General features: G+C 45.9%; 1 protein-coding gene across 1 annotated transcript in view; it reads right to left on the bottom strand.

Moving 5' to 3' along the window:
• LOC128889796 (mothers against decapentaplegic homolog 6) overlaps positions 1 to 14409 on the bottom strand; it is a 44196-nt gene extending 29787 nt beyond the window's left edge. Inside the window, exons 1-2 of the mRNA XM_054147784.1 lie at positions 10760 to 14409; positions 3476 to 3526 (exon numbers count right to left, since the gene is read on the bottom strand). Of these exons, the coding sequence (XP_054003759.1) occupies positions 3476 to 3526; positions 10760 to 11582 (874 nt within the window). The 5' untranslated portion in view covers positions 11583 to 14409. The remainder of the gene's footprint in view (positions 1 to 3475; positions 3527 to 10759) is intronic.
• Positions 14410 to 15082: the final 673 nt, after the last annotated feature.

Below are 15082 nucleotides of genomic sequence, written 5' to 3'. Positions count from 1 at the left end.
AGAGAGAGAGAGAGAGAGAGAGAGAGAGAGAGAGAGAGAGAGAGAGAGAGAGAGAGAGAGAATTAAATTTGACGTAAAAGAATTCGATAAACTCTCAAGTTTTGCAGTAGCTCAAGAATCCCAGTAAAGTATCTATGACGTGTTCGCCAATTTTTGGGTGCTGGCGGCCATTGTGCTTTCGCGTATTTTAATTCGAATCCGCGGACAGAATGTCATCGACGGTGACGCCTCGGTCAGAATAATGCGGTGATTCACGACGGGGCTGAATCGAGAGCGGAAAGCTTAAAAACGCAGCCGGCGCGGCGCGGCGCGGCGTAACGCAATACGAGCAAGATTTGTCCTCGTGCGTTTGAAAGGGACTGCACGGAGCGTTGTGCCATGTCCTTCGTCGTATTCGTTGAAATTTGCGCAATCGCTGGTGGAACTCTGTCACCGACAGCGTTCAAACACCACGTGCGGAAATAATATCGAACGGCCGCAGAAATTCCTCGTCCGCCTGCCTTTTTCTCACCCATAAAAAATTCAAGAAAGAATCATCTTTCTACTTTCACAATGTTGGGGACTTTCAACCTTCGTTGTGTTAATATCAATCTTCATTTTCTTTCGTGAGCACTGTATTCTTTACTCTTTTTCCAAATAATCCAAATATTAAACTATGCCTGTCGATACTAGGATTATTATTATTTCTATTCGATCACGTGTCATAAAGTAGAGAATCTGTTATTTGCCCCGTCCGCGTCCTGAGCGTCTGAGCTATTCTGCTCCGTTAATTGCACTCCGGTTCATAGTCCGCTGGTTTACGGACTGCTGGTTCGAGTTTCATGAATGAAGAAATTTCTCCTATTTCCCGGTTGAATGCAACAAGTGGCGATGCGCGGTCTTTTATCTCCTCTGCTCCATCGCTGTGGCCCAGTTTCCTTCTCCGAGCATAAATCCTACGCGGCTACATCTGTTGGCTCGTGGGAGACGCAAACTCTCATAATGAATTTCTTTCCACGGAGAACTCCGCTTTTTCCTTCTTGCATTTACACGGACGACGAGCACTCCTAACAATCTGATTTTATCGCGATAATGTAACATGTTTTTCTCGATCGATGATTTCACGTTGTCGATGGAACTGTTAACGCGATGAAACGGTTCAATCGATACGTGGAATATTTGAGTTGTAAGTGGAATTTAATAGTTCCAATGATATTCAAAGTAACGATACTTTTGATTTCGAGGTGTCAAAAGTGAGATAGACGGTCAAGTTATGTTCCGTACACCCGGTATACGCGTACTCGAAGCATAGACACGTGCGTATGCATGTGTATCGTCAATCGAACACACGGTTCTTGTAGCCCCAGGCGCTATTATTTCGTCATAGCTTGGCGCAAACGGTGCCATCTTGTATACGTCATCGTGGGATTTCAAAGACACGCGAGTGTGTATTAATTGCTTAGGATGAACTACGATTTGCATCATCGATACGCACGATTTACAATCATGAAATTGTTGGCGTACAATGAATAGTATCCGTCGAAACAATGGCATCGTTTATATTATATATGCAATAACAGAGGAAAATTAGTTCTTTGTGAGTCAAATCCTTCTGAGAACTCGGCAGATCAAACTCCAGAGTAGTCATTGGAGGAATAACTTTGAAAACTAGTTTCAAACTCGTGTATTTGTATAAACTTTGATTATCAACAAATATCTACTAATAGTTCCAAGTTTTTCATTGACTCCAATTAAAAGCTCCAAGAGCATTTCGCTGTTATACAAAGTCATTACGCAACCAGTTCACGAAGAATCGAAACCAACGACCAATCGATGAACGCGAGATGAATCTATCGATGGCTGAAGGGTCTGCGTGCACTCATGCGCTGGTATTGATCCCGAGAACCAGTTTAGAACCAAGCGGAAAAAGAGAAAAAGAATGGAACAGGGAACAGTCAGTCAAAATCGGCCACGGGAAACCGAGGCCTGCTAAGGTGGCCGTAAAAATAGCACGAATATAATTTCTCTTGTATCGAAACCTGCGATGAAAATATATACATTTGCTTATTTATATTTTTATATTTTATGAGATCAAGTGGGAACTGAGAAATTTTGAATAGTTCAGTAAATGTTTGTCCCTTGTTTTATTTTCCCTTTACTCTGTTTACGAGACTATGGCACACAAATTGGAGCGCAGGCGTGAAATTTTCACGATACAACATACGATAAGACCGATCGACTTCCATCGAGCGGATCGATGTTTGTTAGCAGGTCTGCGTCGACCACGGGAAACGGCGATACCCTGAAACGTATAGCCATACGGTTCGTCGCAATCAATAAGATCGACTTACAACACGTCCGTTGTAGTTCCAAGATGATCTATTCGCGTATACGAAGCTAGTCGCTTGTCATCGAGTCGAATGGTCATCGAACTGGGAAACGCTGAGTAAACACGTTCCCAATATTGCAAAAAAATTACATCATGAATTATTTTGAGACGTTGGCATGGCGTTGGTAATAAATTTGAAGAAAAATTCGACACTTTACTTTAAAAAGTGTTCATCTTGGAATGAATGATTCTTCTAAACCAGTGTTTTTCGTTCGTGATACTTTATTTATCTCCTTATTGGACAATATCGCGACACCGGTTTCTCGGTTCGACGCACCTGCAACTACGATAAAAATGGCGTCTATAGGCGAGGACAATACCGCATCGAGGACGCGCAATAGAACCAGAATACATATTTCTCGAGAAAGAATCGACTCCCATGAGAAACAACGAAACTACCTGAATATTTCTCAATTTCAGTTGAATTTCAATCCGAATATTGTATCATTTTTTTCTCCCTTTTAATAGCTCTTTTACAATTTTATCATTTTAATAAGTAGCGTTTTGGATCTCCATTTGCAATAGTTTCTACGAAATTAATTACTAATTTCCATCAGGCTGCGTCGTAATAACGCGTAGACTTATTAGGTCGTACCGCATGATATTGCCGATATTCGACGAGTTGAAGATTGACCGCAATTAATAAAGTGAACATAAAACGATGTACTCAAATCGGCCCGTTTCAGTACAGTGTTCATACTGGTACCAACCTCTTCGATTTATTAAAAAAAAATGTTTACAAGTTCTAGATCGAATCAATTATTAAAACTCAACGTTTTTTTCAGCCATAAAAACAGCAAATTCACGCGGTGAACGCGTGATATTAAATATCAACCTGATATTCAAATTTGGTAAAGACACATCGCTACCAGTATTATTATCTTTAACCTTGCTCCAAGCTGGACGACGCGACGTGACACACGCTAAAGGCTGATCTCTGAGGATGGGATGGTGAACGTTTGCGAGTAATAAATATGAGTTATCGCTCGAACGATTGCGTGGATGCATTCCATGCACTCGCATACCGACAACCGTGGAACGCATCCGCGAATACGTATACAATTACGATAAAATTACGATAAAATTACGAGAGAGGAAGAGACTCACCTTCGGGTCTCAGTCTGTCGGCAATAAGGCAGTACGGGGGTGGCGGCGACTCTGAAACAACAATAAACGAGTAAATAAGCAAATAAGTAACAAGGAATTATTTAAAAGGAGAATTCTTTAAAAATTCTTTAAAATATTCTTTAAAGTCAACTATTATTCAAATAAACACTGGAAAGGAAAATGCCCATCAAAATACTTAGCGAGCCTGGTATAGTCTGAGAACTTGGCTACTATTTTCTCATTAGAAAGTAAATTCCTGAAGACCCTTTTGGAGAATTCTTAACATGCAAGAGCAAAAACAAGAAACTTTCATGGCAACGAGCACCACAAATGGCTACAGGCCGCCCAAACCTAAAACGAACCGGAGACATTCATCAACGGCGCCAGCGCGAACGTGCGATGAATCTATTTTTGCGGGAATCTCGTTACGCTCGCGTCCCGATTCCGATTCAATCCAAAACGGACCGACGCCGACGATGGCCGAGAAGGGACGGGAATCCGACTCAAGGCTCTGTTTTCGATTAAGCGGTATTAATGGGAATCGCGACGCGGCTGGCGCACGGCACGGCCGGTCTGCTCCAAAACCGGTGGATTTTATTATTGGCACGCCTGACGAAACCGGTACACGGTTTTCCGTCCATTTACGTACCGTCCTGAAAGCGGAGAGAACAAATTGCTACGCTAAAATCGCTAAATTAATTCTTCTCGCGCGTCAACAATAGGTTGCTCCGATTTTTCGATACGTCTTTACTCAAGTTTTCCGTCTGAACTAATTTTGTCAACTTATTGCATTAACGTAAGATCAATGTTAATAGAATTTTAGAGCGTTAGTGTAAAATGCGAACTGTGGAGGAGTAGACAGAACATTGAAGTGACAGTGTATGGATACGACGACACCGTCGGCGTCGCAGCGACGTATCAATTAAAATTAAATGTCTGACTCACTGGTTGGTTTGAAATTCTGCACCGTGTGCCTGAGCTCCTCCGGTTTGCCAAAACACGGTGACCTTGCTTACCATCGTCTCGCCTTGCTCGGTCGCGCAAGGTATGAATGGTAGGCTAAAAGTCGTATGGCAATGGCCGGTGTGTATTCCCGCAGGTTGCAATAGGAACGATGCAGAAAACGAACCATTCGCGATATTCGAGTACCAGTGGTTACCACCTCTCAAGCTCCAGGGCGACAGGATTTGTTTATGATCAATTTTGATGAACCTTGCTAAAGAGATATTCTACTAGTCGATCGGGATATTGTATAATTCACAGATTTTGCTGATAAATCGTGGTACGTCTCCGAAAACACACGCAGTGTTATCTCGTCTCTGAAATGAGATCTCTTTCTTTATTAATTTTGATGTCGGTATGAAGGAATTAGTAGAGTGCCAAAGTGTTGAAATTGTAGTCGCCTTTCGGGATATGAATAGAAACAGTATAGTGTATACAATGGATACGCAAATACATTTGAACTCACTTTCTTGTCTAAAATCATACCCAAGTTTCGATAGTAAATACCGGAACGACGTCAATAAAGGTTACGTCTTTCTCTATTCTTTAATTGATCGATTATATTTTCTACCAACCACACGAGCGAGGATGAACAAAATTCTTTCTTAGATAAAACTAAAAAGTGTACTCTTTGAATACGAATGAAAGTTTGAATTATAGTTGCACGAGATTAGAAGACGCGCCGCACGTTGGGAGAAGGAGGGGAAATTGTTACAAGTAGAAAATAAATTGACAACGATAGGGAACGTAATACTAGCGCAACAATTTCCGTAACGACACCCGTCTGCCCGATAATAATCGATTTATCGGAGTGAATTATTAACGGCACAGCGATATTCGAATACCGACGAAGGCGAAAACAGATAAAGGCAACGCGTCTGTGTCGCGTTGCGAAAACAAGGCGCCACCGCGAATGCGATTCACCTTCGATAAATGTCGACGAACGCTACAAACCGCGTTACTGGCGCCTATAAAATGCTTGATGATAATGTTTACGATATAGAAAATCGTATTCGGATTCCGCGAACACGTCTATAAAATATCGCCAACTCGCAGAACCGCACGATGCACCGATCCACGTGGCATTAATAAATAATTTAATTCCACTTGGCTAACCAGTTTCGTCGTTCGGTCTTCGCGATTTAATGTACACTTTGCCAACTTGAACCTTGTGAATATCTTACTGTAGCGTATTGTGTGCGAAAACTGTTGTTTACAATAAATCTGGTGTCAGTTTGAGACTGTAGTAATGTTACAATGAATCACGTGGTTCCAAAGCTACGCTATTTGCTCATCTTGCAGCGAAGGATTCATTTTCCGAAATATCATTCTTTTCAAAAAACTACCTGTGGATGCGGTTAGTTCTTTCTGAGAACCGTGCTTTATTCTCAGGGCTTAAATGCCACGCCAAAGAAACGTCGCGAAACCTAAAACGCAAACAAGTCGATTCCGGCGCGCGTGATCATGAACGCAGCTCTGGTCAGGCGGACAACCTGGGAGAAGCAGGTACTCTGTGCATTCGTGGTGCTCGGTTCTGTTCGGTTCGGTCAGCTCGTCGGCTAATGCCGACTGGCCTCGACAATTAGCTGGCGCCAGCAATGACACGCAGCGGCGCCGGGCCGTTCTCCCCTCCCATTTCGTTCGCCGCGTTCTCCCCACTCCCTTGGCAACCGCTCCCGCCAGCGGCGCTCGACTGTCCCGTCCCTCTCCCGCACCAATGCGATTCCCTGCTCCCCACCCGTCCCTCTCCCGTAGAAAGACTAACCGCTAGGGATGGGATCAAGTTCACTGAGCACTTGAACTTAGGCGAAACTCTTTGGTCTTTGGACGCTCGATTCGGAGAGCTTTATCGGAAACGGAGGACTTTTTCTATGGAATAGGATAAATAACATGTGCAGGTGGCCGTTAAATCCTCTTTCCAGGGGACGGCTTTCTCCCTGAAGTTTGGAAAATATTGCTAGACGTGGTTGGAATCTAATCAAATTGAGCATGTTGGTAAGGTACTCGATCCCATCACTACAAACCGCACATGTTCCTCGGCGCCCCGTCCTCAAACCTCCTCCTCTTGCCGCGTCCCTAACCGCACTGCTCGATCTCTCTTTTCCCTCCCGTTCGGATCTTTCTCTTCTATTTCGCATGGTCTCCTCCGTCTCTGCTCTCTTTCCTTCTCTTTGGCAGGCCGCGACTCGCCCAATATACGTTTTATTTTTAGATTCATTTCCTTCTGGCCATAACTTTGATTGTGCGGCTATTGGTAAATGCCGGTCGCCGAAGTTTCCCCTCCCCCCCCCCCTCCAGCCCTCCAACGAAGCGTCGACTGTACGTCCCGACGACTGTTTCTTCGTCGTTTCTTTCCTCCCCGTTTTCGTTCTCTTTTTACCTTCCTCTTCCGCGCATGCCTCTCTCAAATTCCCCTCCCTCCCGCCAACCCCTCGATCCACACCCTCCTTAAGCACCGTTCCTCGCACTTTGTTGACTCCTCTGTTCTTGACCAGTCTTCTATTCACTCGTTCTCCACGAACGACATTCTTCTCGCGTTATTTCTCATTCTCTTTCCCCAAATGCGCCCCGTCGACGGCTTCGCTCATGCGCGCGCGCTATTATTAGACGTGGAAACCTCAGCGTGGAATCCGGAGGATCCACTGTATTTTCCTGTATGGAGGGCTTCGTTTCACTGAATTCCCGGTCCACATAGGGGGATGGGGCAAAATTCTTATCTGAATGTGTACATGAAACGAGGGTTTGCGCGTGCAAGATTGGAGGGTATTGCTTTACAGCTCTAAGAATGTTTTAAACGAGAGTTTTGAAACGTGCACAGATATAGGAGGAAGAAGGATATTTACTAGAATTTTTGAATATATTTAAATAGGATACTTGACGCGAGAAATATCACAATTTTTCAGGAAAAAATTGGAGCCAGTCGATGTTTACTTGGCGACAAGAATTTCATCGATTATCGATAGATCGCATGAGGCGCGCCAGAGCATGACGAATCCACGTCGTCGCGAGATTTGGCGCCGCGTTAAGGCTCCTAAAATTAATATTGCTTAACGTCGCACAGAGATATCGGGTTTACGAGTTCTCTCTGGTAGGCATTCTGCGTGCAAGAGGCAAGCCCATAAAAACGATTAGAGTAATGCTTCGACGATCATTTGTCCAATCTCGTGAACCCGATTTATCGCCTCCGCCGCGTCAATAAGTATCTTTTCTATTGCTTCACGCCTAAATGTTTCTTTTTTTTTTCTACGCTACGATGCACGCTGTCGCGTATATCAGCCTAGGTCGATTTCATTCAGACGTGTAATCGATAGATTTCTTATTCGATAAACGACCCTCGGAATACGAAATCGCGATCGTTAGGCTGGTTTCTTTAAGATGGAAATATGTTTGTCAACGCAGTTCTGCTTGTAATAATTTATCACTTTTTTTTTTTTTTAAAATAAAATGTGTATAAAATTGATAACAAGGGAGCCGACCGAGCAGTAAATATTTAAATGATACGAATGTATCGAGTTGAAATTATGCTTCCTTGAATTATTCGATCACGAAACGATCGAGTGATTTCGAAGTCACGATCCAAGAGCATTAGCATCGCAATCGTTTTCGCACGACCTGTACTCCACTCAAGTTGGGTAGCATTAGGTTAAATGATCGCCGGGGTTACGTAAAGACGCGTTTTGCTGGCGCCTCGCATTCGCTCTCTCTTTCCCTCCTTTCGTCGATAGGACGCGACAGTTTTTTGCGGTTGAATTCATGTCGCCAAGTGAAGAGGGACAGCGTGGGGGCAGACTGGGTCGACGCCACGGGAGCTCGCCGAAATTAATAAGTTTCGCGGCTACTTGCGATCGCGACGAACGTCAGAGAACGTATGACATCTAATACTATTTTGCTAATTTTATCTCGCGCTTCATTCATCGGTTCTTGCATAAATATGAAACTCGTGTTCAATCCCAGATATCTTGCAATATTTCCTGCTAACAGTTTATTCAAACAGAGACTTTACTCTGTAGCTCTATCATTTTTTATAACTGTTCCCATGGAATGTTTGTCGTACCAATCGAAATGTGTGTACGGAAATTTGGTATAATTGAAGAAGCTATGATCAACAGCGTTCGAGTAAGAAATTCCGATAGCAAACACCTTCTCGGGGATTCTAGAGCGCGTGACATCCCCTTAATACAGATAATGGAGGTTCTACCGTAATCTAATTCCATCCAGACCTTGCGTCGTTCCAGCAACAGAAGCGCAACGGCACGCTTCGTTACCAATTCCCGTGGCAAAGTAAAACGTCCGCTTTCATCAAAATTTATTACCGCCACGCTCGTTGAACAGCTACTAAAAGTAATCAAGAACGTTTACACGTATCAACATCGTTCGCTATTCCGCTCTTGTGTCTATTGCACAAACGTAGTTCACTTAGAAAGAGTGCAGCCCGCATTGAAACGCAATTTAACCGACTTTATTCAGTCCACGAACGCGTGTACAGTGTACCATTTACCTAGGAGCACCCAACCAGCTGGACACCGGCTAATCCTCGTAGCTATCGGTAATAAATTACGGTTTTACATTGACCCGAGCCTTTAGGCTCGTTAGCGAGGTGCGTGCAGGTGACGATTAGCATTTCGTTTGCGGCCGTTGCCGTTACAATACCTCCCTTTCACGCCGCTAAATTATTCCCTCGCCACCGAATCGACGCCGGAGGTTCGACACCTCCGAGAGTAAACGACCGGTGATTTAACCGAATTCCTCCTACCCCTAGCATATCCCCACCACGTGCTTCACCGACCACGTGTCGATGATAGGATATTTGAAATCACTTGCTATTCGAATACTTTACGAGCAATGCTACACGTACGAAATTCTTCTCTATCGATGGTAATATTTTATTGTAATTCTCACTACGTTCTTGTCACGAGCTATCGTAAATTCGAATAGTTTCAAGTTTCGTGGAATACGAACGATTTTCCTAATAAATTCGTTAATAAATATGAATTTCAACTCGCATTTCACTATTTAATTTATCGCGTTATCACAGACGCGAAATCAACTGATAGCCATCGAATGAAAAGTCAGGTTTCTACGTATCGGTTTGTTTGACGAACGTTTTACATTGCTAACTAAATATGCGCGGTATGCGATATATGTAATGCAAATTATGGCGAAGTGAAATGCATGCATTTATCTTCCGATCGCGGTCTTATTTCTCTTTTCACGTGTTTGTAAATCGCGTCTTATCTGCTCGCGGTATTTACGTTATCAAATAGTACGCTACTCGCGATAAGGCAATAAAATTGGCAGCAAAAGTGCCCGACGAGGGCGATCGAAAAATTACGTTAAAGCAATTATTAGAGAAGCGCTAGTGCGTGGGTTGCGGTAGCTTATCAAACGGATTACTTCATCTTTATAAATAAACTCGCCGCATTCAAAACATACCAACTGCGCCAATGCACATGATCCACAAGAATTATCAGATCACTTTTATATTTATATCTATCGAAGCCGACCATCGAGCCTTAATAATTTGCACAACCATATTTTAGGTGACGAAGGATAGTCGATGTTATTCGACGCTGTACAATAATTCGAAGTCAGTTTGAAATGCGCGTACACCTATTACTACAGCTCCTTTGTTCTCGAGCAATTAGGCAGAACGGTGTGGAGCAGATTAACTCTTTTGGCACGGCGTGGATTGTAATTTTTGTGTGAGCTGTCCGAAATTATTCGTACAAGCCGTCAGATGGAGAAGAGACGTTACTTTGTGTAAATAGTTCGAGTTCTATCAAATGAAAGTTAGTTGAATCAATTGAAATAAGAATGTTGTAACAGTTCCGCCTAAGATTCATCGAGTTCACTCGAGTTCCTACCGGTATAATTTAAATGGCCATCGTATATTTCTACTACGAATGTGTTTATACAAGAAACGTCATCGTTATTTACTCTTGGCGCATTGTATCTGTGGTTCTGAGTGACAGTTGAGCCGCCTGTAAGAGCGAGCGACGCCAACGATTAGCCTTACTCTAATTCTAATCGAAAAACATCCGACTCTCGCGCTACCTGTTAGATATCGTTTCTCCTTGTACAGATAGGACTCTTTGTTATACCGTGGACTTCCTTGATCGATGCTTCACTCTTGTATGTTAAAAATTAAGCTATCGCTTTAGCCAAAAAGTTAGGGGGGTTACTTTGGCCAAAAGCTAAAGGGTTACTTTTGCTAGTTTCAGAGGATACGTTTACTTATATGTATGAAATCGTATAGATATGGAAGAAAAGTGATGCGCTCACCGGGTTTGCAGAGCCGGCTCCAGTGGTAAGGGTTGCAGCATATGTATACGGGGTCTTTAGCGGAATGACAGACAGGAAGCGTCTTGAGCTCCGAGGAGTGAGCTAGATCCGGCCACCGCCAGATCTGACAGCAGAGCAAGTGCGGATCGATCGGCGCGTTCTCGATCGCGCCTCGCATCGGTGGCCTGCACCGTTCGTTTCTCATCGGTGAGGCGCACGAGTCCTCCGAGCCGGAATTCTGTTCGTCGTCGTTCTCCAGCGACGAGGAACGATGATGCCTGCGGTGATGCCGATTGTGATAGTGGTTGTGATGCGGGTGATGATAGTGGTAATGATTGTTGTGGTGATTGTAACGATGGGGACGATAGTACTGTTGGTCCGCGTCGTAGACGTCCTCCGGATGGTGACGGGGCACCAAGACGCACGAGCCGAGATCGGCGCCGCAGCTCTCCACGGCGGTGACCAACATCTCGAGCTGATTTTCCTTGAGCGACTTGAGGAGCTCCTTGCACCTTAACACGCGTACGGGATCCTCGTCATCGTCCTGGCTTTGATCGCCGCCGCAGCAGCCTTGATGGAGTCTACTCGACGCGATACGCCCGCCACCACCTCCACCTGCGACTACACCTCCTGACGACGCTCCGCGCACTCCTCTCGTTCCCGTCACGTTGCTCGTGTCGTTCTCGGTCCCGGCCGTGTTGTTTGCGCGGTGAATACGTGACGAATCCTCTTGAGCTTCACACTCGGTTTCATGCTCTCCACAGACTTTGGCCTTTAGGAGACGTCTAGTGAGCGCCGTCCGTTTGCTCCAGAACATGAACATGAAACAGGATTTGCGGTACGCGCATTTGGGGGCCAGTACTTTTTAACGTTGCCGCGCGGAAAATTGAGAAACCCACGGGATCTGTGAAACCGTCGACCGGAGGGAACCAACCACCTCCGCCTGCCCCCTGCGTCGCAGCTGTTACCGATCGTCTCCGCGGGCGTCGTCTTCTTCTTTTTCTCTTCCTCTTCTTCGCCACCGAGGCTGTCCCCTGTTCCTCTTTCGCCAACGCGCCGACTACGACTGAAAAAACCGTGCACGAGAAGTATATACACCGTCGGTTACACACCGTCCGTGAAAGAGATAAACAAACACTGCCTCCCCTGCACGGACGCACGAAGAAATCACAGACGAACGGTCCCCTCGACGAAACGACGGGGTCCAGAGAGTCGGAGGCACACGCGTATACCAGTTTACGTATATTTATTTATGCTCTCCTGGCGTATATCTCGGTGCACTTTGGATCACGGTCCCGAAATAGTGTGATGCGTGAGTCCCCCGTGCCAGAATGCCGGGATTCCCCGTCGCTAGAGCTCGTGGAGAATCGCGCGACCGTTGAACGCGACTCTCTCCAACTTGTTCTTCAATTTTCCACCTTGGACTCCCCGCATCGAACGTGAAACGCGTGTTCGGAACCTCGTGGTCTATGGCGCCGCGGAACTTTTTTCAAGCTGGTAAACGAGGTTGGGTCGAATACCGTCTGCCGACTTTGAGCTCTCCGTTTACCTATGCGCCCACTGTATACGCCAACTGGTCGCTGCTTCGATTGGTTGACGTGCCACAGGGTGCGTGGTCTCGATCACTCGGAGCGCCTTCTTATCGATTCGGGATTTATTACAAGGTTATGGTATCCCAGCCGTCGACAGAAGAACGTGGCGCATAATACAGCAGCGAAAGGCACGAGAGGACTATCTATAATTTCATTCAAGCGAACAGTCTACTCCTAATCGATTTTCCAATGAAAAGGTAATTTTTGTCGAGTAAGAGTTCGTTTATCCACGTTGGTGTCCGTGGAGGTTACGTACGCGCACTAAATAATCGCGATGCACTTATCCACAGCACGTAGCGGCGCTGTTCGGTGGCGCACACGACACCGGTTCTTGACTTTCCTCGGACGTTGTATATCGACGACAGCGGTGCCTTAACCTCGCGACCCGGCGCACAACCACGAACACAGACGCGCTACCGCGCGCGTAGAAAATACGTACATCGGTCGTCTTGGAGTGAAAATTGTTTTCTATCGCGAGTCCTCCTTTTAAAAGGCAACCCCTTATCTCGTACACCCGTGGTAGCAAAACAACTCAACCTCTCGGTGGTGAGTACTCTCATTAGTAAAGTATCCTCGATCGCGAACGTCGAACACTGGGACCTTTGATCAATGTCTCTCGAAATCTCGAACGTCCAGACCGTGGCGGTAATGCCGTTTTCGTTCTTGATACTCCTTTGCCCGTGCCGTGGCCAATGCCGGCGCACCGGCACCGCATAACAACAATGACGACGAAGACGACGACGACACTTTAACCTCAAATCCGAGATTGTCGCGTCGATCACTCCCCGTCATCCGTGTACGCGTATCACCGAGTGACATTTTCCACTGGCATCGTTCAGTCTTTCTCTCTGCTCTTTCCTTCGGTGTTTCTCCGCACTTCTTCACTATTCACCGTAACACACTTGTCGCTCGTCACCCATCGCCGTGGCCGGCCTGCGGGCTTATTCGCGCGAGGCGACCGCGAGGACGCGCACTGTCACATTCTTGAAATCGCTGCCCGAAGAGCGAGCGAGAGAAACGCCGCGAGACACCGAGTAGGGATAACACGGGAACGGAGACGGACGCTTGGGAGCGAGCGAGTGAAAAATACACCCGAGGAAAAAGAGAGTAGGGAGGACTAGCGCGCACTGATCGGATATATAACTCGCGGAGGGCGAGAGAGGTCGAACGAGAGCAGCGCCTGGCTACGGTTGCACGTTTTAAAACTTTTGGAGCACAGTTGCTCTCGAGTGCCGATAATAATCAAAAGTTTTATCCGCGCGGGCCTGCAACGGGAGACTCGTCTCGTTCGGTTCTGCTCGGACGTGGCGTTACGATTCACCGAACGTTTCGACTGCTAACGAGCACTAGTTTTCTCGTGTTCGCGCACAGATACTGACGTGGTCACCGGGACAAACTGTTGCGAGGAACAACCACGATTACGGCCGTAACACGACTCGACTCGGCTCGGCTCGACGACGCGACTGGTACGCACGAGGTCCCCGTCATGAGCGCGCACACCGATTTCCACCGCCTCTTCCTCCACCTCCTCGTCGCCGCCGTCGCTCGTCTCGTCCCGTCCGTCTCGTCTCGGCGCGCCGATACACCGACCGCAGCATACTAAACACACAAGGGAGATTGTTAAACATGGCCGTCGAGCTGCCGCGCCACTCTTTCCAATGTTCGCCGCGAGAGGCGCCAGTCGCGGCGGCGCTCCTGCACCGTGGATCATCGCTACCGGAATCTCTCTTCGATTTCCCTACGTATTCTATCATTCGAATATTTTCGCGATTACTTTGCTTTTCTTACCGTGCAGGATATGTCGAGTATGCTACATTCTTTTTATGTATGCGTACTGTTGCAATCAATAAGGGGTATTTTTCGCGTTTCTTTAGGAAATGCTTCTTCTTCTACCCTTGGTTCCTGTTCTGGTGCGGTTGACGATGGTGTTTAGATACATTTGATATTTAATATAAGAATACACGAATTAAATGAAAACATAATACAATCATTCCATCTGAAATTATATTAATTTAGTAATATTTCAAATATTGATTAGGAATAGTAAAACTAGGTTTTGCTCTGAAGACCGACAAAAAGTTCAACCCCTATTTGAACAGTACCAATTCTAATTCTACGTTCACCTAGGAAATCCAATACTAGAATTTAAAGAGGTTTCGGTAATCTAAACATAAAATAAATAGCCTGTTTTAAGGGATCGTTTTTCGAATAGCTTTGGAGCGCAGATCGATCGTTCGTGGATCTGTTCGGCGTTTGCCATTCGTGCAACTGGAACACGTTGCGGAGCAGGATAAGGAGTGGAAGGAGAAGTTGGCGATGACAAGGGGTGAGAGAAAGAAGCTGAACAAGGGCGGGGGGAGATTAGTCCAGGCAAGAAGGGGGGCAAAACGTAAGGTGGACTCGTTTGAAGACGGGGGCGTCAGCCGGTCGGTCGCGGTTACTCGAGCAGCCGAGCAGACTGACGCCAGCGCCTCTACGTAGCGCCAGCGCCAGTCCCCGACGAGTACTCCACCCGGAGGGTCAACATTCCAAGACGAAGGAGATATGTACTTCGACCGCCCCTTGTCATCTTTGCTGAATCAGAAAAGAATGTTGAGAAAAAAAAAAAGATTTATCTCTCGTTTGCCAGATTACTCGGTGCGTGTGTTTATGGTAGTATCGATATGCCTTTTTGGTATTTGCGAGAGATTACGTTGAGTGTAGCAGAGAAATGTAGGTAACTTAAACGTCG

This window comes from Hylaeus anthracinus, unplaced genomic scaffold, assembly GCF_026225885.1.
Source record: "Hylaeus anthracinus isolate JK02 unplaced genomic scaffold, UHH_iyHylAnth1.0_haploid 11997, whole genome shotgun sequence".
Classification (NCBI taxonomy): Eukaryota; Metazoa; Arthropoda; class Insecta; order Hymenoptera; family Colletidae; genus Hylaeus; species Hylaeus anthracinus.
The sequence above is the reverse complement of the archived record's forward strand: the minus strand, read 5'-3'. Positions and strand labels throughout refer to the sequence as shown.